Below are 12,996 nucleotides of genomic sequence, written 5' to 3' on the forward strand. Positions count from 1 at the left end.
CCATTTTGAGTCAAAAGCAGATGCCTTGTTCTCTGTTCTCCTTCGAAGACTTTAGGTTTTCAGTGCCACCCCCCACCCCTACTAAGGAAAATCTGAGAGATGCTGAGCACTGACAAAATGACCTTCCGAGCCGAGAAACTGTCATCGGCTGTCAGAGCTGGAAGGAACCACGGAAACTATGAAAGGTGACTCCCCTAAAAATTTTGCCTTAGAAGATTTTAATTTTTTTTTTCCAGCAGTTTTAGGTTCATGGCAAAATTGAGAGGAAGGTACAAGGATTTCCCATATATTCTCGTCCCTACAGCCTCCCCTATCAATAACATCCCACACTGGAATGGTACTTATGTAGTAACTGATGAGCCTACACTGACCCATCTCAATCACCCAGAGTCCATAGTTTCCCTCAGGATTCATTCTTGGATTGTACATTCCATAGGTCTGGACAAACGTATATAGATACGTATCAATCATATAGTGTTGCACAGAGTATTTTCATTGCTCTAAAAATCCTGCGTGTTCTATCTATTCATCCCAGGTTCTGGCAACCAGGTTTGTCTTTTCCAGGATGTCATTTAGTTGGAATCATACAATATGCAGCCTTTTCAGATTGACTTCTTTCACTTAGTAATATGCATTTAAGACTCCTCTAATTTAAAAAAAAATTTTTTTTTTGGAGTAGGGTTGATTTACAATGTTGTGCTAGTTTCTTCTGTACAGCAAAGTGAACCAGTTATACATATATCAACTCCTTTTATTTTTTCTTAAGTTGTGCATCTCTTTTTTATGTTAGCTATTTTTTTTTTTTTGACGTGGACCATTTTTACAGTCCTTATTGAATTTGTTATAATATTGCTTCTGTCTCATGTTCTGGCCCTTTGGCCCCGAGGCATGTGGGATTCTAGATCCCTGACCAGGAATCGAACCAGCACCCTCTGCATTGGAAGGGAAAGCCTTAACCACTGGACCACCAGGGAAGTCCCAAACTCCTCTCATTTTAAAGACAAAGAAATCATGCAAATGTTGCGTCCTGCTGTACTCAGGACCCCCCTTCCCCTCTCCCCAGCCCCCAGCAGGCCGATGGCAGTGCAGGGCAAGCAGGTGCTTCCCAGTGTGTCCTGCTCACTTATGAAGACAGTGGCTTCCGGGCTGGCCTGGGTGACTCAGGCTACAGGTCAAAGTAACAAAATTGAAGCCTAGACACTCCGGGGGCAGAATGAGAAATGCCAAGGCCCTCTGTTTATTCCTTTAACAGAGACTTCTGGCCCCCAGATGGTTAATCTCCATTCAAGTAGGGTGATTGTTAATGAGAAGATCCCAAATGCTAGGAGCTGGCAGTGGGCATATGAAGCAGCCTTTCCCTGGATTTGTTCTAATTGCCACATGGACGAATGGCCTAATAGAACCCACAGAGGACATCCTGAAAACTCAAAGTTGGCTTCAGGGTTTTGCGGGGCATGAGTGTGTGCTTCAAGGTAAGCATAAAGGTAAAAAGCAAAAGAACTACATTTTGAATTTTTAGAAGAGCTTCTAAATTTCTTTAAAGGTATGGAAAGTGCCCATGTGATTGCACTGGTTTTGGAGAACAGAATAAGAGGACAGACGAAGGCCTCTGTGGTTTCAGATTGTTGAGGCAAGAGGTGTCATCACACCGAGACATGTGGCATCTGTGAAATTTACAAGGAAGGCCACCAAACAGTGAGTCTCGATATAGTTGCTTAGGCTCTTTCTCCAAGTAAGTGGGAGAGCAATCAATCCCTCACGCTTGAGATTCCAAGAGTCAAACACACAGGCACACCTGGCACCCGGAAATTCACAAACAGCAAAGGAGCATATTTCTAAAGTTTTATTGGATGGCAGAGAGCATGCATATCAGAGGTTGTCCTTTTGTCAAGTTCCAGGGCTGACGAGGAAACAGAATTCAAGTTTACGCTGTGTTCGTAGAACCCAGATGAAGTTCTATCTGAAAGCCTTTCCATCTAGGTATCTCTACCTATCTCTGCTGCTGCTGCTGCTAAGTCGCTTCAGTTGTGTCCGACTCTGTGCGACCCCATAGATGGCAGCCCACCAGGCTCCCCCATCGCTGGGATTCTCCAGGCAAGAACACTGGAGTGGGTTGCCATTTCCTTCTCCAATGCATGAAAGTGAAAAGTGAAAGTGAAGTCGCTCTGTCGTGCCCGACTCTTAGCAACCTATCTCAATAGTCTTCTAATACTTAGAAAATTTTTGTGGAGTAGTTGGTGAAGCAAATTTCTTAATCTCTATTTTATTTGTTTATTTTATTATATACACACACACGTATATTATCTTCATTTATTTATCTTTGGCTGTGCTGGGTCTTTGCTGCTTCTCGGGATTTTTCTCTTGTTGTGACAGGCAGGGGTTACCCTCTAGTTGCGGTGTGCCAGCTTCTCAGCGTGGTGGCTTCTCTTGTCGGGAAGCACAGGATCCAGGGCGCTTTGGCTTCAGTACTTGTGGCATATCCACTCAGTAGTTGCAGTTCCCAGGCTCCAGAGCACTGGCTCAGTGGCACATAGGATTACTTGCTCCACAACATGTGGGATCTTCCCAGACCAGTGACTGAACCTGTGTCTTCTGCATTGGTAGGCAAATTCTTTACCACAGAGCCACCAAGGAAGCCTCGATTTACTTTCAATATATATTTATTTATTTAGCTGGGTCAGGTCTTAGTTGCAGCATGTGGTTGTCATGTGGGATCTTTCATTGTGGAGCTTGAGCTCAGCAGTTACAGTGCAGGGCTTCTGGATCTGTGGTGTGTGAGCTTAATTGCTCTGTGGCATGTGGGATCTTAGTTCCCTGACCAGGGATTGAACCTGTGTCTCCTGCCTTGCAAGGTGTTTCCTCAACCACTGGACACCAGGGAAATCCCTTAATCTCTCTTTTAATTATGAGTAGCAGAGGTGAGATCATGCTTAGGACAAACAGCAAATCAGAGAATGAAATGGAGTCAGGGATTCCTGAATTACTGGCTCCATTAATGAATTCAGACCTCTCCACTAAACATCACTGTGGAATATTTCCACAAGTGACAGAGAGACTCACAGTTTGATTTCTGTGATATGCCTCTTGTAATAATGTCAGGACTATTGCTGGGCCCTCCTGTTTCCTTTATGGTAGCAAGATGGCAAAATGGACATGGGCTCTAGACTCACTCACAGTGTAAGAGTTGAACCCTGGCAGCCAGCAGGGGGGATTTTGAATTTCTTTTCATGATCAATTCAATTTCCTTTTGGGGAGTTGACTGCCCACTGATTTCAGTGGTTATATCCCCGGGCAGAGAGATACAGGGATTGTCTCCTTAGATGATTCATACTTTTCATGTGGGACAGAATTTAGCCCAGAAGCCCAGGTCATACTTCTCATGACAAGACTATACCTTAGACTTAAGAAAGGCAGGGATGACTGCCATGGTTCTGAGTTCTGTGCATCACGGTGAAGAGAGATAAAGAGCTTCCACTGGTGGGAAGGGTGTTGGAAGGACATCAGGATGAACTGAACCACTGCAGGCTGTGATAGATCTGGAGATGAGCTGCTGGGTGGGACTGCACCCACATATGCTTCAAAACTGGACTCCACAAATATCACTCTGATATCTGTTCCCATCATGGAAATGTATACATCCAACTACTCAATTCAATTCTCAATAAAGGCACTTGGTAAATATTTGCTGGGCATCTACTACATTCCAGGCACTATGCTAGATTCTGCTGGATTCCAGGAATATATAACAGAATACAACACAGTCTTTGCTATCAGAAGGCTGCAGTTTAGAGGAAGATACAGGCCATTAAATGCACACCAAGGATGTGTAAAATGCCGTTGAAGCTGCCATGGTGACACAATAATGAATGAAACACGGCACACTCTGGTCTAAAAGAATTAAAAATACAGTCAGGTGGGGCTTCCCTGGCGGTCTAGTGGTTAAGAATACACCTTGCAATGCAAGAGATACTAGTTCGATCCCTGATCCAGGAACATCCCACATATCACGGAGCAACTAAGCGTGTGTACCACAACTACTGAAGCTCGAGTGCTCGGCAACAAGAAGTCACCACAATGAGATGACCAAGCACTGCAACGAAGATTAGCCACCACTCACTGCAACTGGAGAAAGCCTGCATGTAGCAACAAAGACCAGTCACAGACAAAAAATAAAGTAAATAAATAAATCTAAAAAAAAAAAAAATACAGTCAGGTAGAAACATGGGGAAGGAAATTGGTGGGTGAGCCTGAGAATATCGGGTTGCTTGGTGGGACTGTCTTGTGTTCAGAAGGGTTTTCTGTTCCTTTTGTCCAGACTTGGGGCAATGACTTCGATAAACTTCACGTCGGGGTAAATGAAGGAAAGGAAGTTATCCTTTCTCAGGATAGAAAAAAGAGCCTGGGAACATCATTATCCACTATTTCAAAGAAGGGATCCCAGTCTTGGACATTATGTATCAAATGTAAAAGAATTTACAATGGGGCCAGTGTCACATTGGACTTGCCATCAGCATATTTAAGAAGATACAGGATGTTGATTTCTCAACTCATAGTCCCACTTCTCCTATTTGGCTGCCTACGTGGCATTTGACCACCAAGAGAAACACTGTTCATTCTGCTTAAGTTTTTGTTCTCTATAGTTCCTTGGAATCTTCCTACTGAGAGGCTCTGTGGTCCTGATCTCCAGGAATCTTCTGAGAATTTAAAGAAAGTAGGCATTTATCAATAACCTCAGATATGCAGATGACACCACCCTTATGGCAGAAAGTGAAGAGGAACTCAAAAGCCTCTTGATGAAAGTGAAAGAGGAGAGTGAAAAAGTTGGCTTAAAGCTCAACATTCAGAAAATGAAGATCATGGCATCTGGCCCCATCACTTCATGGGAAATAGATGGGGAAACAATGGAAACAGTGTCAGACTTTATTTCTGGGGGCTCCAAAATCACTGCAGATGGTGACTGCAGCCATGAAATTAAAAGACACTTACTCCTTGGAAGAAAATTTATGACCACCCTAGATAGCATACTGAAGAGCAGAGACGTTACTTTGCCAACAAAGATCCGTCTAGTCAAGGCTATGGTTTTTCCAGTGGTCATGTACAGATGTGAGAGTTGGACTGTGAAGAAAGCTGAGTGCCGAAGAATTGATGCTTTTGAACTGTGGTGTTGAAGAAGACTCTTGAGAGTCCCTTGGACTACAAGGAGATCCAACCAGTCCATTTTGAAGGAGATTAGCCCTGGGTGTTCTTTGGAAGGAATGATGCTAAAGCTGAAAGTACTTTGGCCACCTCATGAGAAGAGTTGACTCATTGGAAAAGACCCTGATGTTGGGAGGGATTGGGGGCAGGAGGAAAAGGAGACGACAGAGGATGAGATGGCTCAATGGCATCACCGACTCGATGGACGTGAGTTTGAGTGAACTCCGGGAGATGGTGATGGACAAGGAGGCCTGGCGTGCTGCGATTCATGGGGTCGCAAAGAGTTGGACACGACTGAGTGACTGAACCGAACTGAACTGAACTGAGGCATCTATCACACCCACTTCACAAAAGGGAAAGTAAATTTTGGAGCTTTTTTGAATCAAGTCTTACTACACTAGTTGGGGGTGTTCCACTGTCCCAACTCCCCCAGCATGTGATCTCCCTGACTGAGTCCTCCCCAAACCACAAAAAACTTCACTAAGATTAAAAATAAAGAAATGAAAATCTTTTTTAGGGCATGTTGGCAATGTTCACCAAATGAGCTCACTTACCTTCACTGCGTAATAGTGAACTCCATAGGTTGGGAGAGACTCTACGATGCTCATGTAGCTGTGAAAACAAAACAAAACAACACACACACACACACACACACACACGTGGTTATTCAGCAGAACTGGTATCATACGCACATTGGTGTCTGTGTGTACATGATAAAAGTTCTCAGAATGGTTATTTACTTAAAAGTTAAATGGAACCACCATCCACTGGAGTCTCTCCCAGAAGAATTGAACAACCCTGCCATGTTCTATGTGAACACACACACAACCTCATCAGCACTGGGAGGGGTGAGGTACTTACTTCACGATGGCTTGGCCTCTGGTCTGGCCGTTGAGTTTCTTGTAGTGCTCGATGACCCGGTCCTCACTAGAATGAGAGGAAAAGGAGTCTCTACCTCAGTCTCCAGGTGACGGCCCCAAGCCCTCCTCAGGAAAAGACCATGAGCCCCACGTCCTCACAAGAAGTTCCAAGGAGCCAACAGCTCCTGGAAGAATGATTTGTCCTGGAAACAGCATTTTGAAACCCAGCCGAAGTGAGATGTCCAGGGCGACAGAAGCAACAAAAGAGTCCACTTTCCCTTCAGAGGACTCACTGCTCTTTGTCTTGAGTTTGGCTCAGGTTCAGGGGGTTAGACTCCTTGTGGGAGCAGAGGATGAAAGGAGTACGGATCCCAGTGGGGATGGACACAGGACAAGGACAGGCAGACGGCCACTGCTGGGGGTCCACGTAGATGCTTCGGGCAACCTCGGTCAGGCCCTCCTCCCCTCCTAAACTCCAGCTGCCCAGTCAGGGGGAAGGAGGTGCTGACCTCAACACGACATTTATGGCCTCTCTACCCTGTTAGCAGTTAATAGCTCAGGGTGTCCAAGGAGGATCGGAAAGTTCGGGAATTTGGGGCTGGTTAACACAAATCAACCTCAGATATGCAGATGACACCACTCTTTCGGCAGAAAGTGAAGAGGAACTAAAAAGCCTCTTGTTGAAAGTGAAAGAGTAGAGTGAAAAAGTTGGCTTAAAGCTCAACATTCAGAAAATGAAGATCATGGCATCTGGTCCCATCACTTCATGGGAAATAGATGGGGAAACAGTGGAAACAGTGGCTGACTTTATTTTTTTGGGCTCCAAAATCACTGCAGATGGTGACTGCAGCCATGAAATTAAAAGATGCTTACTCCTTGGAAGGAAAGTTATGACCAACCTAGATAGCATATTGAAAAGCAGAGATGTTACTTTTCCAACAAGGGTCTGTCTAGTCAAGGCTATGGTTTTTCCAGTGGTCATGTATGGATGTGAGAGTTGGACTGTGAAGAAGGCTGAGCGCTGAAGAATTGATGCTTTTGAACTGTGGTGTTGGAGAAGACTCTTGAGGGTCCCTTGGACTGCAAGGAGACCCAACCAGTCCATCCTAAAGGAGATCAGTCCTGGGTGTTCATTGGAAGGATGATGCTAAAGCTGAAACTCCAGTACTTTGGCCACCTCATGCGAAGAGTTGACTCATTGGAAAAGACTCTGATGCTGGGAGGGATTAGGGGCAGGAGGAGAAGGGGACGGCAGAGGATGAGATGGTTGGATGACATCATGGACTCGATGGACATGAGTTTGACTAAACTCCAGGAGTTGGTGATGGACAGGGAGTCCTGGCATGCTGTGATTCAGAGGGGTCGCAAAGAGTCAGACACGACTGAGCAACTGAAGTGAACTGAACACAAATCATAGAGCAATAAAATGCCCACAGCAGCATTGTGAGATAAGGCAGCTACCGGAAGTCAGATGGGGACCCGGTAATCTTCTGAAGTCTCAGATGTAACATAGCAAGAGGTTAGCTCACTCCTTGAGGGGCATGGGGGCTTCGCCCTCCTATGACAAGGCAGATGGTATGAAGGGCCTCCTGGGAAGTGACCCTGTACCTCGCTGCCTTTGGAAATGCCAAGCCCAACTCAGGAACCACATTCCACCTATTGGGGGGTCAAGTCCAAAAGCCTGGCCTCTGGGACCTTGGAACCTTCTTCCTCAGGCCTCCACCTTACTCTTCCTCCCCACAGCCTGTGGACTCCACGATGGGAGGTAATTCCAGGGATGAACCCTCAAGACCTCCTTAGTTGAACTTCATGATCTATGATTCATTTATTATCCCAGAGCAGATCGAAAGCCTTCTTTCACCCACCTCTTATTAGTGAGGCCACTTCTGGGGAGCAGAGCACACATTCTGTATGTTCATTACTGAGTACTTGGGGGTAGTTTCTTTTTCTTCTAGTTACTCTCTTAATCTTCTGTGAATATCTCTGCATGTTAGTATTCTGAAATTTGACTTGTACAAGATTGGCCCCTGGCAGGAAAGTGTCTTTCCTGACGTCCCAGATGGGGAATGACTGGCTACGAGGGGCCTTTGTCTAGCTGAGAGTCAAGTCTATGGGGTCCGAGCACCCTCTCTTCAGAAAAGGGCAGAGGCAGCCATGTTTCTCCTTAGTTCCCACACACCTCACACCGTGGCGGCTCTGCACTGAGGGGGGACAAGGCCCTCTCCTGACAGAAAATTCTCCAAAAGTGTCCTTGCTTGGGTGGATGCCAGCCTCACAGACCATCAGAGTGGGGTCAGGACATTCTGGGGTCACCCTTCCAGCTTCCTCCCCAGCTGCCTGCTGAATCAAGAGCTGGGTGGGCACACGATGATGCAGCATTTAGGGAGGCTGACCCTCAGATCCAGGGTCAAGCCACACAATATAGCTACGAGCCTGCTTCCTTTGTATAGAGTCGCAGAGAGGGTTCCCAGCTCCCTAGGCTGGGATGGGGGTGTGGAATTCAATACAGCGCTGTAGTGGTGAACACCAGCACGGCTCACGAAAAACACCAGCGGGGTCAGAAACACCAGCAGGCAGCTGTGCAGCTGTCCATAAACTAAATGGCCTGACCCTTGGGGCCTCACTGAGCCTGACAGCTGCAGGGATCTGCTACCCCACCCTCTCCCGCCTAGTTTCTCCAGCTGTTTGAGACCCTCTGCGAGGCCTCAGTATCTTGCTTCTTCCTTGGCTTTCCCCTCTCTGTCTGTCCCAGTGGAAACACACGGGCAGGCATGTGACAGCGGCTGCCATGCTTCCCCTCCACTCCCTGTCCCTCCCTGGGGACTGACAGGTGGTCATGGCACCGGCCACCCCTCCATGGGATGACTATCAGAGACCCACCAGCCGGAGGAAACGGAATCCCCAAACACCATTTGGAGGGTATGGTGTTACCTGAAGCAAAAAGGCAAGTGACCCAGGCTGATGGCGCCCCCAGGCAGGGGCTGGCTCGCGCTGTTAAGGTCAATCATCTCTGCATACAGGGAACCCAGAAACGGGGCGACCGCCACAGGGCTCCCTGTCTCAGACGAGCTGTCAACCTGCAGGGGCCAATGATTTCAGAGTAAAGGAAGATATCCCCTCACGCCCTGCCTGGGTGTATTTGTGGTCCCGCATCAAGAGAAGCCAGGTCAGAGCCCTGATGCTGCCCTGTCCCGGGGCCCTGGGTGCTGTGTGACTCGACGCCACCCTCCCTAGGAGATCACACAGGGTGAGAAGTCCAGGCGTGCGGAACACTTGGGGAAAATGAGCAGAAAGGATTGATGGGTGATGATCTGGCATTATTGTGTACCACTCACAACTTTCTAACTGCATTATGTGGTTGTTTATTAATATTTCCTCTCTTAATTACAGTCTGGATTTGGCTGCTACAGTTAGTCCCATTTTACAGATGGAAAATCAAGGCAGCAGAGCTTCCTGGATTGTCATTACCCTGCAGCTCAGAGACATGGCTGGGATCCTAAACCTACTGTTCTGCTTACTAGGCTGCAATGCTTTCCCTGGCTAGTGTGGACAGGATCCCTATGGCTTATTTAGGCCTGAAGGTTGTCCACTGCATCTATGTGTATGGGCACTTTTTTTTTTTTTTTTAAGCTATGCATCATGACAATGGTTCATGCCACTGGCCTGTTTGTGTAGAAGCTGAGTTGTAGAACCTGGGGGCACCTGCTTCAAAAGCATCCCTCCCTTTGTCTTGTCATCCTCCTAGGACATTTAGACAGTAACATGGTGCCTCTGGGTCCAAAAGGGTGGGCCTGGTCACAGAGATGCAGGGCTGTTCTGGCAGGAAAGCTAGAGATGTGGATGAGGATGAAGCCGTTCATGCTGACAAAAGAGAGAGCACCAGCATGTAGGAAGGAGTCACGGCTCAGTGATGATGTTTGCGCACACAGCAGGCTGTGGAGATAACCCAGAAGAAAACCCAGAGACAGGAAGGAGAGAGAGGAAAGGAGGACTTCCCAGCTCTGAAAGGAGCAACCAGGGTGTAAACAACATTTGGAAACATACAAATGAGATAACTGAGGGATTCATTAGGCTCAAAGCAACTCTGACTCCAGACAAGCCAGCAACATTACAGCCTCTGCCGGCTAATACATTTCACAAGGTAGGAACTACTGGTTTTGTGAATTATCTCCTTGCAGCTCCAGTCCCTTCATCACTGGTTTCCTGAAAATAAACCGCTGGGAGGACAGAGAAGGTAAGGCCCAGGGAGCATAAGGAATTCAGTAGAGGGCAATTTGTTTCCACACAAAAGGAAACAAGAGTGCCATCTGGGGTGTTTGTATGTGCACGCTGCCAGGCTGGAAGTCTGGAAACAGACACATGCAAAGTCTTTGTGTGTTAAACCAATCTTGTTCTTTGAAGGCAAATTATAAGGCTCTGAGCACTGTTTATCACACCTATGCTACCAAAAACAGACTGGCAACAAAACAGTTCAGAGAAATGAAACCGAGAGTGTTGGCACACAGGTGGAAGCTCCCAGTCTCAGGGTTCAGCCCTTTTATTTCCTGTCCAGCTGCCCGGTCACTTGGTCTCTTGGCAAGACATGATTTATGTCCTGGAGTTTCATTCTGCTAATGCCCTCCACAGTAACATGCACCCCATCCCAGCCAAAGGAGTCCCTTGAAGCCATCCGGATGACTGAACAACTAGTCTGACAATTGGAAAGGTGTCTGGTGGCTCAGATAGTAAAGTGTCTGCCTACAATGTGGGAGACTGGGTTCGATCCCTGGGTTGGGAAGATCCCCTGGAGAAGGAAATGGCACCCCACTCCAGTGTTCTTGCCTGGAGAATCTGATGGATGGAGGAGCCTGGTGGGCTACAGTCCATGGGGTTGCAAAGAGTTGGACATGACTGAGCGACTTCACTTTCTAGACAAGATGAAATGTTATTAAACTGTAAACTTCATAAAGTGCATTAGAGAAATGCTGCAAAGTCATATGTTATAATGCAACAAAATTGACTTGTTCTGTGATTTATATCTTATTATTTTAAAATAAAAGCCCTTACAAAAGCTTAACAAAAAGTGCTTTTGGTTACAGAGTCATAAGAATGATTAGGGAAGTGGCGTTTTCCTTTCAAAGGATAGTGGTTGGGGCTCGCTGGCCCTACAGTATTTCAACACACTACCCAGCCATGCAAACCCCACTCCACTGTGACCTGAACCACAATCTGGGAAGAGTTCAAACGCCTGATTCATTGAGAATCAGTAGTGTAGGGCCTAACAGATGAACTATGGTGTAATGTTACACGGCAGCTACATCGGGAGATATGAAACATTGTGGGAAAAGAAAAGAATCAACCTCCCTCTTCTGCAAAGAGGAAAGCCCTCTCATCCTCCCACATCTCAAAATCCCACACATCCTGTCATCAAATGACAAGGATCCCAAAGCGAAATTCTAGCAGTCCATGAAGGGATCTCCAAGGAGGCAAGGCATCCAAAGTGAAACTTTAGAAGTTTTCCCTTTTATTAAAAAAAAAAGAAGAAAAGAAAGAAAATAGGAAAAACAGCTCTCAATTTCCGTGTCATTTAAATAAATGCAAAAAATGGTTTCATGAAGGCTCAGGCCACTTGATACAGTTTGGAGTCGCTTTCTGATTGGGGACCAGGTTGACCCGTGGTGGTGGGGAGGGTGGACAGTCACCCGGAGTCCCCTGCCTCCCTCGAAGGGGCTCCATCCTTGGGGGGATGACTGGGGCGTGCAGAGAAAAGGGGCTTACCAGTAAGCCAGGGAGGGGTGCTCCTTCAGGGCCTGTGTGGGAAGCGCTGGCAGCTTCTTCAGGTCAGTCCTCACCACTTCATTGCTGCAAGACAGGGGCAGACAGGGGGCGTGGCAGAAACACACTTGGCCCGGGAGAAGACCACCTCACCACGCCGGGAAACCCGACCCCCGCCATCTGGTCCTCACGCCCCACATCTGCGCCCCTTTAGTGAAAAGGGGAGCTTTCTTTGTCCTGACTCAGTTACACAAGGGGACGCACAGCATGCAGAGCCCGCTGGCCTATGCTTGTGGTGCATGCAGCAGGGCAGGGTAGAGCCCTCTGGGATGCCTGAGGGTTCTTTTCAAGCCTGCATGCCAACCGGGCACAGATGAATGTCCCTGGGCAGCAGGAATGTGGGAGAAGAGCCACCAATGTCCTCAAAGGGGGGACCTTAGGGAGCTCCTGGGGGCCCAGTCGTGGGCTCTGAGAATGCAGCTGTTTTTGACTGTTTTCACCTTAAACTGTTTCCCTCACTAATAGGCCAGTTTTCTTTGCCTGGATTAACCACATACTAGAAACTGTTGTCCAAAATATGACAAATCAATAACATTTGCTCTTTAAAACCAAGATAATTTAAAAATTCATTATTATATAAAATGTGGTGTTCTTTATAAAATGCTATTAGCCTGTTAATAAGGCATGATTTCACTATATTAAGTTATCTACATTCAGAAATCCTTGGTCTAGTGTATTAACCTCTTTCTTCCTAAGTAAAAAAGAAATTTACACTTACTTATGTTCTGAAATATGATAATTACAATATACTTTCAAATTCTCAAAAAATTCGACTTAAAAAATTTTTCCTATTGGAGTATAGCTGGTTTACAATGTTGTGTTAGTTTCAGGTGTACAGCAAAGTGATTCAGTTTTGAAACACAAGCTGGAATCAAGATTGCCGGGAGAAATATCAATAACCCCAGATATGCAGATGACACCACCCTTATGGCACAAAGTGAAGAGGAACTAAAGAACCTCTTGATGAAAGTGAAAGTGGAGAGTGAAAAAGTTGGCTTAAAGCTCAACATTCAGAAAACGAAGATCATGGCATCTGGTCCCATTACTTCATGGCAAATAGATGGGGAAACAGTGGAAACAGTGTCAGACTTTATTTTTGGGGGCTCCAAAATCACTACAGATGGTG

The 12,996-nt window shown here is 46.5% G+C and overlaps 1 protein-coding gene across 3 annotated transcripts in view; it reads right to left on the bottom strand.

Annotated features, from left to right (window-relative positions):
- The window catches only part of FRMD4A (FERM domain containing 4A), a 323,302-nt gene that overhangs the window by 99,923 nt on the left and 210,383 nt on the right, over positions 1-12,996 (bottom strand). For all 3 annotated transcript variants that reach the window (XM_055543859.1, XM_055543862.1, XM_055543861.1), the window contains exons 8-10: positions 11,814-11,897; positions 6,058-6,123; positions 5,751-5,808 (exon numbers count right to left, since the gene is read on the bottom strand). In XM_055543859.1, the coding sequence (XP_055399834.1) occupies positions 5,751-5,808; positions 6,058-6,123; positions 11,814-11,897 (208 nt within the window). The remainder of the gene's footprint in view (positions 1-5,750; positions 5,809-6,057; positions 6,124-11,813; positions 11,898-12,996) is intronic.

The sequence above is a fragment of the Bubalus kerabau genome, chromosome 13, assembly GCF_029407905.1.
Source record: "Bubalus kerabau isolate K-KA32 ecotype Philippines breed swamp buffalo chromosome 13, PCC_UOA_SB_1v2, whole genome shotgun sequence".
Taxonomy (NCBI): Eukaryota; Metazoa; Chordata; class Mammalia; order Artiodactyla; family Bovidae; genus Bubalus; species Bubalus kerabau.